This window comes from Gallinula chloropus (assembly GCF_964237585.1).
Source record: "Gallinula chloropus genome assembly, chromosome: 1".
In the NCBI taxonomy this organism is placed as follows: Eukaryota; Metazoa; Chordata; class Aves; order Gruiformes; family Rallidae; genus Gallinula; species Gallinula chloropus.
Window position 1 is genome coordinate 124777498 of NC_140085.1, and position 12921 is coordinate 124790418.

The 12921-nt window shown below is 36.4% G+C and overlaps 1 protein-coding gene across 4 annotated transcripts in view; it reads left to right on the plus strand.

Annotated features, from left to right (window-relative positions):
* The window catches only part of DMD (dystrophin), a gene marked incomplete at its 5' end in the record, with an annotated part of 1290802 nt that overhangs the window by 684783 nt on the left and 593098 nt on the right, over positions 1-12921 (plus strand). For all 4 annotated transcript variants that reach the window (XM_084279200.1, XM_084279202.1, XM_084279199.1 and 1 more), the window contains one exon: positions 3741-3891. In XM_084279200.1, the coding sequence (XP_084135326.1) occupies positions 3741-3891 (151 nt within the window). The remainder of the gene's footprint in view (positions 1-3740; positions 3892-12921) is intronic.

A 12921-nucleotide genomic window follows, 5' to 3' on the forward strand; every position in this document is an offset into this window, starting at 1 on the left:
TTTTGTGCACTATTTTGTATTTGGTCCTTTCTAGCAATTTCTTAAAAAGTTGATACCAGATTCCAAAATAAAATCTGTGAGAATGTTCCCTATAAATTCAAACTGTGGTAAGCTTTTGGTATACTGTGAAGCTGTTATTTAAATAGTGAAGAGACTTATGTCAGCTGGGAAGTTATCAGCCCATAGAGGCTTAGAGGAGCCCTTCCATAAACTGCTTCTTGATCTTTAAGTCTTTTTTCTTTTTTTTTCTGAAGGTTTTTTTTTGGTTGGTTGGTTGGTTTTGGGTTTTTTTTTAACTAGTAAGATTCTGTGTCCTGAAAGATTGCTTTGTCCTAGGCTATATCTTTCTCCATCTTTATCTGTCATGACTATTAATGGCATACTGATCTCTGACACCTTCTTTGCTGTGGTTTTATCAGACATGCAGCCATATTAAAATTGATAGAATAAAGATTATCTGATCTATTCTGATAGTTTGTGTCAATTTCCAATGAACTTTACTGAACACACCATTCATCAGAGTGTTTTAGAATGCATATTTGGATTGAGTAAGACTAAACAGTAACTATTCTTTTAAAAAATCAAGTAAAGGTTCTGGTGTTCAGCAGCTACTAACGTTTGGTTCAGACAGAGGACTACTCTTCTATGAGAACTGAGGCTCTGAAAAGTCTTTTCCAATCTTAGAAAATGTGGTTTTAATAGTTTTAATAACATAATTCTTATTTTTACTTCAGCATTTTATGACCAAAATAATAGAACAGCACAATGAGTACTTTTATCTGAATTACTATCTGTGATCAAACTATTAAAAAACACCCAAACAAACCTCATAGATTGCTAATTGTAGGGGTTTTCTATACCTTATATTTTCCCTATCTTATAATTAATGTAACAGAGTAAGTACAAAACCTCTGTTTCACTGCTTACTCGTCCAACTCTATTTTGCATATTATTCACCAAAAGTGTTTAACACATACAGCATGTTAGAAGTAAAAAAAATTGCATGTTTTATGGATGTGTTCGGCAAAATAATCATCTTTACCAGAAAAGGAGGTTGAGGGAAATGTATATCTCCTCCTGTAGATGGTTATGGATGGAAATACTGCTATTCATACTGTACGGTACTAAAAGGTTTTAAAATGTGAAAACGAATGTGGTGATATATAACCAAAAACATAGAAGAAAAGCTTATATTTTCTTCTAAAAATGAAAAATAATCAGTACAATGGAAGAGGTAGTCTGTATTCCCTGATAATAACCTGATTTTATTTGGTGGATTAAACTTTTTAACATTCAAATCATTGTATAGCTTATCCATAAAGGACCAGATTACCTTCTAGAGAAATAACTGAACATCTTTGGTTTTATCCTTTAATACATCCTAAAACCTATTATAATCCCTCAAAGAAGGATTATTAAACTAAACAGTAGTATGTTTAATGATGATCTGCTAACAAAACATTCTAGCTCATCTCTGATCACTGATCACATTTCAACAGCAATCCAAAGCATAGGATAACTGAATATCTTAAGACATAGACCAAAAAAAAAAAAAAAAAAAAACAACCAAAAACCTCAAATTCTATTACATTTAGTTTCTTAAGTACTTGAAAGTAGCTAAGACAAACAGGTCTCGAACCAGAAGATCAATCAGTCACTAGACAAAAAAAGATTAGGTCTTCCCAAAGTACCAGAAGTACTTACGCAGTCTTTCATGTAGTGGTAGTGGTCTTGCAGACATGATTGTATAACTTTTCATACTTGCTTATTGTACAAAACTCCATTTTTTAATATTTTAATTTCTTTTAATCATCCTTGTATTTCAAGCATTTTTATTTTTGTATAACTACATCAAATGCCCAAACATATATGAAAAAAGGTGTTTAATGAACTAGTCCTTCACAAAGTACAAGCAGAAATTCCCTTGAAGAGAGTTGCATTTTCTTTGCAATAATAATAAATGGACATTTGAATCCAATGAAGAAACAGACAAAATGAGATTATCTCAGTAAAACTGTAGCCAAATTGTAGAATATGCCTGGCATCCTTTCAGGTAGTCTCTCACCACAGCAGTTTCCATCAAAAAAAGTAGTGTTTTGCATATGTATTACATTCAGTATTACAATTATTATTTCTAGAAAAGAAAAAAATTCTTAAATCATAATAGGATCATAGGACTAAAATTTTGAAGTAAGAATTTAAGAATCTGTCTACTGATTTTTCATCCTTTGTCTAATGATGTGGTAGATCAGATGTATCACAGCTCTTTTTTTGCACCCTCAGCAAGTTTGCAGATGACACCAAGCTGAGTGGTGTGGTTGACACAATAGAAGGAAAGGAAGCCATCCAGAGGGATCTTGACAGGCTGGAAAGATGGGCCTGGGTGAACCTAATGAGGTTCAACACTGCCAAGTGTAAGGTGTTGCACTTGGGCCAGAAGAATCCCAGACATAGATACAGACTGGGAGAAGAGCTTCTTGAGAGTAGCCCTGCTGAGAAGGACTTGGGGATGAGAAACTTCACATGAGCCAGCAGTGTGCTCTTGCAGCTGGCAAGGCCAATGATATCCTGGGCTCCATCAGAAGAGGGGTGGCCAGCAGGGGCGGGGAGGTGATTGTCCCTCTCTACTCTGCCCTCGTGAGGCCCCATCTGGACTACTGTGTCCAGATCTGGGGCCCCCAATACAAGAAAGATGTAGGAGGAGAGGGTTCAGAGGAGGGCCACAAAGATGATGAGAGGGCTGGAGCACCTCCTCTACGAAGAGAGGCTGAGGGTGCTGGGCTTGTTCAGCCTGGAGAAGAGAAGGCTGCAGGGGGACCTCATTGCAGCCTTCCAGTACCTGCAGGGAGCATACAAACAGGAAGGGAATCAACTTTTTAAAATGGTAGATAGACAATGGCAGGACATCGGGGAATGGATTAAAACTAAAGGAGGGAAGGTTTAGGTTAGATATTAGGGGGAAGTTTTTTACAGAGAGAGTGGTGAGGTTCTAGAACAGGCTGCCCAGAGAAGTAGTGGATGCCCTGTCCCTGAAGGTGTTCAAGGCCGGGTTGGATGGGGCCCTGGGCAACCTTGTATAGATCCAAGCCTAGAGGGTTGGTGGCCTTGCCTATGGCAGGGGGGTTGGTGCTCTATGATCCTTGGGGTCCCTTCCAACCCATGCCATTCTATGATTCTATGATTCTTTTAGGCTATTTTCCGTTTCAAAAGGGAACTAGAAAACCTTTGTATAGTCACACCACTAGCCAATACGTGAACCAGCAGTGATTGTTTTCAGTGTTGGTAGCTACAGCAAGTTACTAACATGCATTAGGAGCCTTTTATCAGCACTTCTGTTTTCTTTATGCTAGGATCTAAGTATATTGACAGAGGAATATAGCCAGATAGACTGGGGCCTGTGAGTATTGTAGTTGTTATGTGATTTAGTGTGGGTTGGTAAGACTGTAAATTGAAAACATGCTTTGACCGTGGAATTGATTTGAAACATTGAAAAGGTTTAAAAAATGGTAGGACGCTGATTTTTGACACATATGTTTAATGATATTGTTCAACATTCAGAAGTACCATAATATTTCATTTTGATATGTTAGAAACACTAATACATAGAATGATGCCATGAACATGACACCAAATTTTACCTGACATGCAACATTATGTTTTTCTTTTTTTCCTTTTTTTTTTCTGTAGTCAATAAATAAAGTATCAATAAATAGTTATTTTCTCTCCTTTTGTACTTTCAGACGGTTTGACAAATCTATGGAAAAGTGGCAACTCTTTCATCGTGACATGAAGAGCTTTAGTCATTGGCTAACTGAAACTGAAGAGAAGCTGTCAAGGGCACAGGTAGAGGCTGGAGATGTGGGTCATGCGAAAACCATCCAATTTCTTCAGGTATGATTTGATTAATTCATTTCCTGGTTTTCTGCAGTGATTAGAGATGTGCAGGCCTGTGTATTCTATACAGTTTTTGATTTCTTTTGAGGGTGAGTTCTAGTGTTGAGTGGCCAGAGGAAATTTTGGTCAGGGATTTCTGTTGTCCATGATAACTAAGAATATTCGCTAGCTTGTTTTAAAATACATTTTAAAAAGAAGTACAGTAGAGGGTAGCATGCTATATTGTGGTACCTCCATAGTTACATATTGTTTTGCTTGTTATTTAAGGTGCTCATTATTTTCCGTTTGATACTTATGACCAGCAGAAGTATAAGGATTAATTTTAAAATCTTGTGGAAAAAATCCGATTAACCATTGAGCTGTACAGGAGATACTCCATGAACTATGTCTTGCAAGCATTGCTTATTTTGGCTGTTTTATGTTTTAATCAAAGAACCCTGAGGATGCTTTTTGTGAAATGCAGTGTGACAGAATAGCCACTTAGTTCCTAGGTGTCCGGTTCCAATTTGTATGCTTTTCATCTTGCAAGCTCTTTGAGCATCATAAGGAAAATAATAACTCTAGTTTCTTGGTAGTTGATTTCATTTCCCTCTTGTATGATTGAAATGGTAATGGGTATGAAGAATTAATTCTAAACTGATGTTTTCCAAGTTGATAGGTTCAGCTGAATAATATGGCTTGACTAAACTCTGGATTCATGTTATAAATTACTACCTGTGCATAAGAAAAAATTTTGTTAAACAAATCTGCATTTTTACATTTGAATTGTGGGATTGAATTACTGGATTCCAACTTGAAAGAAATTAGGCTCATCTACATTAAAGGTACAGTTTTATTTTGAATGCAACACTTACCTGCTTTTTGGCCTACAGTTAAAAAAAATGAATCATGTCTTTTGAATTTTAATATTTAAAGTGACATTTTTAAGATTTAGGCTGCTATTCCTTGACTGCAAAAGAGATGTACTGAAAAGGAAACTAAATCATCCAGTGCTGGTATAAAAAAAAAAACCAAAACAAACAACCCAAATCCAAAAATCTGTTAAGTAATATATTAAGCTGAAAAAATTAAAATAGCAGGTAAATAATTTTATGCAAATGACTATCAGTCTATGAACACTGAAGTTTAAGATCTGGCTTACAAAATAGAATCTTATCAAGGAATTATACTTGAGGGGTTTTTTGCCTATATAAAAAGTAGCAGAGATTGTGTATTTCCACTGAAGTTTCATCTCCCTTTTCTTTAAGCATTTCTTTGAAAAACATATAAAATGCTAAAGTAAGGCATGAATACCATCTATGTGATGAATAATAATACAGTGTCACAAATATTTATCCCTTCTCCTTTCCTTTGCCTCTGCTACATCACCCTTCTCGGCACTATTCTGATATCTTTGAGTAAGTTCAAATGAACACTTAGAAAAAAAAATAATCCATGGAAAAAGTGTTTGTTCATCTCCTTTTTTTCTAACACCTTTTAAAACCAATATTTTCTCTCTGAGATGAGGGTGATTTTTGAGAGTGCACACACCAAGGTAAGATGTATCATAGATGTTAAAAATGCACTGGGTAGGTAGCACATTTCTCAGTCCTAACAGATTAGAAAAAATATTTTCTTGTCATCACTGAGAAAAGTTCATACTGACTTGAACATCACTCTTAAAGACCCTGAGATAATGCCTTATTATGCAGAAGCTTAGATTTTATGTAGTACAAGACCGCTTCTATTTTACATTTCCCTTTGACCTAGCCTCCTTCTCATCTGTTATCAATTTGTTATTTTCTTATGCAATATATGAGAACATTTTCAAGATATGTTTACAGGATAGATTTCTATCAAGATTTTCTTTTTGCAGTCCAACAAGTTTTTTTCTTTCTTTTTCCCTTGTGTTAGAAATCCCAGGAACTCGCAGATTTGGCTCTCAAACCTTTTGTTGAGTACAACAGATGAAAATGCCTTTCAAATGAAAATTCACACAGTGTGAAAATATTCCAACTAACCTCAAGAATGCAGACCCAATGTTAGTTAACATTAATTTGTTGAAGAATCTTTAGTCTGACGTTGCATTGTTCCCATTCTCTTCATCGCTTATGTCTTTATTTTGCTGTGTCTTGCTTGAAGTGTATTAGGTTTCTGTGAAGCTTCCAGAAGAGGTCATTAGAATTTCCATTAGGTAAACAGTTAAAACAGCTGAGCATTTTGATTTACTAGATTAGCAACTTGTTTTATTAATGAGATCATGCTGCTTAGTGAACCATATTCAGAATTAACAGGATTTGTTTGAAAATGCTTTCATAAGCAAGTGAATAGTCAACAAGGAACTGTTTTAGGAAAAAAATAATGCAAAATATTCAGATCTGTAATATTACTTCTAGGTAGGACTACTTTGGAAAAGTAAAGATTAATGTGTTCATTAACATTCAGTAAATACATAGAGTCAAATGTTAATGTAAAAACGAAATAGTCAACAGTGTGATTAGGTGATTATGTTAATATACGTTAAAAGGTAATTACATTCTCTTAGGTGAATTTGGGAAGGGGAGGTGGGTTCCCCTTGCACAATGGCATGATATTAAGCAACACTTATGCATTATATATAACATGAATGAAACCAAATAATAGAATAGCTTCATTTCAGGTCATGAATACTTAAATAATCTTATTGTGAATTTTTCACTAAGGCTTTTTGAGAGCAGAACTTCTGGTGTTGAAATATCACATTTCAGTTTCTAAGAAATTATAATTGACTTCTTTTATGATTAGGAGACATGGGATTTAAAGGGATGTTTTACAGATAGCACATAATATGATCCCTTTGAAACATATTGAAAAGTCTTGAAAGTAGTTAAAGTTTTTTTTTTTTTTCTCTCATCATTCTGACCGAAAGGTTTTTCTCTTTCTTCACTCCTTAAAGCTTGGTGACTTTCAATTTTTCAACTTCCTTCATTTGCACTTAGTTTGTTTATTTGTGTGCCAAGATTGAGATGTAGTTCTTATAGAATGCAGCCTTTATCCCTTTTGGATTTCATTTGATAAAGTAAAACCACAGTTTTCTACTCTACTTTCATATGATAGCTAGACAACTTGGCTCTTACTTCCTGTGCCTATTCATCTTTCTGGAACATGAATTCTCAAAATAGCACATTATTGTTTGAACTGGAATGCCACCCATACTATCATCAAGATAGCTTAGATACTGTATTTTGTGGTTGGATCTTACCAGGTCTTACTGTTAGAATGTCATTTGCAACCATCTATCTAAAATTTGTTATTTTGTGTAATTTGCTTTGCATCCCCAGTTTACATTTCAATGCAAATGTAAAAACCCCAAAAAGTACAGGTTGTACTGGGAATTAATGCCGGGTTAATATGCAGCAAAGCAGCAAACAAGTGTTGGGGGGAGGGCACATTCAAGTGTCACAGATAAATGTTAAAAAAACAGCTACAAAAAGAGGAATTCTGCAATACTTTCAGGTCTAGACTGTCAAGTTACATTTCTGAATCATTACCTGAGAATTTAAAATTAATATTCTTATTTAAAAGATGTAGAACAACCAGAACATTTTTTTACTTACTGGTATTAAAATTTGCTCTCTGTCTGTATTTAGTATTGACTTTTAGGTTGCAAGTTTAACTTTCTTTTATTATTCTAAGAGGTGTGTTTTTTCTAATGGTAAAATAATCAGGTCTGAATATTGGAATTCATTATGTTAATCTATTGGTGCTGGTCAGTGATGGGTGCTTCCCACAAAACAGGCAAGGGCTAGGCTTTAGTATTTTCTTTAATTTCACTGTTTTAAGATATTTCTATTATGTAATTATTATTTTTTCAATAAATTCCTTTCAATTACAAGGATAAATATCAAGGATATTGCATTTATTTTTTAAGGTCTCAGATGACCTTAAATCATCAGTAAGATTTTAAAGTTTTAGAGTACTTATCCAAGCCTGCAAAAGGCTTGTGAATGACTCATGCTTTCCCTAGACCTTTCTACTGCACTATACTGTCAGGAACTTCACTTTTTTTGTCTTGTAGATGTTTAAAGCAAAAAGATGTAGAGAATCAAGGCTTCAGTGCTGAAAGTCATGGTCATGCTAGTAATTTCTCTCTTTTATATCTAAATTGGATTATATGGATACTGATGATTTAATAACTACTAAATTTTAACAGTTCTTTCTGGAATACAGCACAAATGGAATCAGAGGATATGGGACAAAACAAGTGTTTCAGTGCTTGAAGCCCCATATTCTCATACCATGTAAATACAGTGGTAAGGGTGTATAGGTTGCTTTGTTTCCCCCCAAATATAAAACACGTGAAAAAAAGTATTTTAAATATAATAGTTATGGCTTTCATATTTTGGATTTTGTTTTTAGTCTTATTTCCTGCTTTTCTGAGTGATAAAGGTTATGCCAATATTTCATTATTATTCTTTTATTTTGGATTCCATTTAGAGTCATGGTTCAATTTTCTATTTGGATCAATTTTGTTCTACCTCATTCAATTTTCATTAGTGTTTTTTAGTGTTATGAAGTATTTTCAGAGAAATAGTAGAAATATAGAAAAATATTCTTTCTGGTCAGATGTCTATCATAGCTTAAGAATTCTAGAAGAGATAACATAGAGTATGGGATCAATAAGAAACCAATTGTTTTAGAGGAGTCTTTAGTTAGAATGATTATGGTACATATTACAGTGTCCTTCACAATGCAAGGGCATGTCTAGGATACACATCTGGAAAGACTATGTTATTGACTAATATTTTATTTATACCAAAAGCATGCAATTCCCTGGCTATTATGGTGAAAACAGATTCCACAGTCTTTTTTATTATTGTTATTAGGTTCTTCTTACACATCCTTAGTACTTTGGCTAATGTTCTGAGCTAAGCACTTAAATGTTCTAAACATGATAGCCAGCCTACATAAATGCCCTCAGTTTTTTCTTCAACATCGACTGGATCATTTATTCAGAGAAGCTTACTGGTTTTATTTTTACTGAATATAATTGTTTTGTCAAAAAACTGCATCCTAGGAGTGCAGCATCCCACTGTGCCTAAGAAAAAAAACCTCCACTCAGCAATAATCCCATGGCTTTCAGGGTTTTGTCCATAGTTTCTAAGGTCTCAGTATAAATATTTCAAATAATCGATATGAGGTGTGTGTTAGACAACTTGGCCCTAACTGAGCAGAGCACTTCTTTTTCTGGTTTAAGGAAATCTTAACAATAAATTTGTGTGTCTTTCTTGGCTGAACTTCTATAACAATGGAAAGACTTTACTGTTACAAGATTCTTCACCATTGCTACTAGTACTAATGGAAGTGATAAAATATCAAAATAGTTTATCCTGAATTTGTATAGAAAACATTCTCTTGTCATGTCAAGACATAAGAAGTATTATTTAATCATTATATGAGTTCTTCAATTCTTTTCTGCTCCACACAGTTCTACATCATTCTTCATTCCTCATTTACTGTAAACTATTGAAAGTTTTTAATTACTTTGTTCCTATTGGTAGTGGGACGTTAAAACGTCTGAAGGCTATGACAAATAATAAAGTTGCTTGTGTGGTTCTGCCAAGTCTTGCACCAGTAGATAACAATTCATAGCTTAGCTTTAGATTTCATTGTAAATCCTGACATTGTTTATTTAGATATCCAAATTAATTCTTGCAAGTAATTAATTAGGATGTATTTTTCAAACATTTAATTATGAAGCTTTTTGAAATAGCTCTTAGCACACGTGGATGCACAGTGATGTATTTTTTACATGGTAAGAATGAATAAACATTTATTTTTTCTCTGCCTTGGAGAAAATAGTATTCTTGGACTGGATCAGACTTCCTAGTATCTGACAGTATCTGCCTCACTGTTTGGGGATTCATCTACATCACTTCAAGTTGTTATGGAGTACTGCACTGGGATGTAGGAGAGAGATTGAGGTTTATGCCCATTTCACAGGCATTTTTGTGTATAAAATATAAAGGAAATGGAAGATGCAACTTCTCATGCTAATGAATTTGTCTTTTAAGGCTAATCTGGACATTTATAATCAGTGACGTGTACAGCTGATACACTTCAGATTCAGCAAAATTGTTAACGCTTTTGACATGGTCTAAATAGAGAAGTTATACTGGCTGTTGTGGAAGTTTTGGGAAATGAGTGACTAAACGGATAACTGCTTTGAAGGAGGATGATATTGGTTCTTTTCCCTAAGTTCCCTGTGTCTTTCTTTTTTTTCCCCTTTTTAAATGGAAGCATTATGTTTCCCCTTTTCAGTCAGTGACTGCCACAGCTTCTCAGATATCATTGGGAGTGGCTTAGCCACTTCATCTTCCAGTTTCCTCAGGACCTGAGGATGCACCTTATTAAGTCCCCTGGACTTGGTCACCTTCAGGTTCCTTAGATCGTCTCAAACCTGATCTTCTCCTTACAGTGGTGTGACATTACAAGGTAAAGAAGTTTGACAGAAAATAACCTCCCCTGTGTTCCAGTTTGTCCTCAGATGTGTGATGTTTCTGTGATACCCCATTTAGCACTATAAGTCAATATATATGTATATTTTCAATATATTGAACTATCACAAATACAGATGCATTAATAGTACAAGACACCTTCAGTCTAGTCCCATTCAATGGACTAGTATGGCCATACTGAAGGAATTTGGTTGCATCCAATGAGAATTCTCCTGACTAGATAAATGGTGAAATTTATTGAAGAAACAGAAGTATGGGTTCTTTTGGATTGCTGATGAAGAATACACTGTCTGCAAAGCACATGCAAATACCAAGAAAATGAATAGTATAGCTGACTGCAAATGTATTAAATTGAGAAACTACTCTATGGAGATTTCTAAGCTTCCCAGGAAGGCACTTGGTATAGCCAAGATTTCAAATCTCCCCTAATAAGCATCCCTATGGAGAGGGATGGGGGTTGGGGGGAAGACAGGTTCATCCAATTGACTGATCCCAGAAGTCATTGATATCCTCCTAACTTTTTTGTGATGGTATATTCTCTAACATTCCTCCTCTCTTAAGCCATTTATATACTATTTTCTTACTTTATGGTGGAGCTTGAGTGACCCTTGTCATACATGTCATTGTTATGACTGGTGTAAGATTTGCTTGCTTTGCTTTTAAAGGTATAGGCTTTAAGAATTTCAGAGCACATGTTCAATGAAAGGTGTTCATACCGTGGGGCCAGATAGCTTTTGGGGATGGAGGTGTGTTTTGGTATTATAATGCGATTATAATGAGCAAGCATCAACTAAAGAACATGATTTTAAAAAACAAAAAAGGAAATTCCTGGCTGAGGGTAACAACTATGCAATTTATCAGTTTCATGATACCATCAGTACAGTCAAGTTCCCATCTCTGTGGTGTTATTACAGAGGCTGGACAATGTGTCTCCACTCTGTTCCATCCTCTGTGTGGTTTCTTTCGGAGTTAGCACACCAAGTTCCCCTGATATTGCTAATATCTAAGGTTGCAGGTTATGTCATTTAGGAAACTATCATGGAACAGATTCCTTGCATATCAACCACATTCCATCCTGGAGATTTCCGTAGTGTTGTACCTTCTCTTCAATAAGTTGTCTCCAGTAATTATCCCAGAAGCAGGAAGTTCTTCATTCTCCCAGTCCCTGCCTCTGCCTTCTGCACCTTGGACAGTAGTACAACAGGAGCCCTTTGCAGTTAAGACTCATGAAAAGTCATTGAGTATCTTGGCCTTCTCCATACACTGGGTAGCCAGGTCTGCCCAGTTCATTGCAGAGGGGGCCCACATGTTCCCTCTTCTTCCTTTTATTACTGGAATACCTTTAGAAGCTTTTCTTGTTGACTTTGATATCCCCGGTCAGATTTAATTCTATAAGGGCTTCAGCTTTTCTAACCTGATCCCTGGCTGCTTGGACAGTTTCTCTGTATTCTGCCCAGGCTACCTGTCTGTGCTTGCAGCCTCTATAGGCTTCCTTGTTGCATTTGAGTTTGTCCAGAAGCTCCTTGTTCTTCCATGCAGGCCTCCTAGTATTATTGCCTGACTTGCTTTTTGTTGGGATGAATCACTCCTGAGCTTGGAGGTGATCCTTGAATGACAGGCAGTTTTCTGGGGCCTCTCTTCACTCTAGAGCTTTGTTGCATGTACCTTCAAAGAAGGTCCCTGAAGAGACCAAAGTCTGCTCTCCTGAAATCCAGGGTAGTGAGCTTGCTGTGCACCTTGTTTGCCCCACTAAGGATTTTGAAGTCTGCCATTTCATGGTCACTGCAGCCAAGGTTGCCCTTGAGTTTCACATTATCTACCAGACCCTTGGTGAGAACAAGGTCCAGTGTGGCACTTTTCCTCACTGGCTTCTATACCATGTGGATAAGGGAGTTATCAATACCTTTCCACGAACCTCCTGAATTGGTTGTGCCCTGCTGTGTTGTCCTTCCAACAGATATCAGGGTGGTTGAAAGCCTCCTGATGACCAGGGCTTGTGAACCTGCTTCCATCTGTCTATAGAGGACTTCATCCACTCAGTCTTCAAGGTCAGGTGGCCTGTAGTAGATCCACACTATAATGTTCCCTGTCCCTGCCATCCAGACCCATCTCTTTGATCCAGACCCATAAGCTCTCCGTTGCCTCCTCATGCATCCCAGCAGAGCTCTAAATGCTACAGCTGCTCATTGACATAGAGAATGACACCCTTATCTCCCCTGCCTGTCCTTCCTAAAGAGCCTGTACCCTTCCATTCCAACCACAGGAGCCACCCCACCACACCTCTGTGATGCCAATAAGATCATAGCCCTGCAGGCACATGCATATTTCTAACTCTTTCTTTCAAATGGAGGCATTTAAGTTGGGCTCCCAATGAAGGTGACTGGCTGCAGTGGCTGGAATTCCTCTGTGCTGCACTTCAGCTGCTCTCTTGCTGACCTGTGATTCTTATCCTTGGTCTAGGCGTATGGCTTGCACTGGCATCAAGCCTGTAGGAGTAGAATGGACTGAGCTTCCCCTCCCCTGGCAACTTTAATTTAAAGCCTTCTTCACC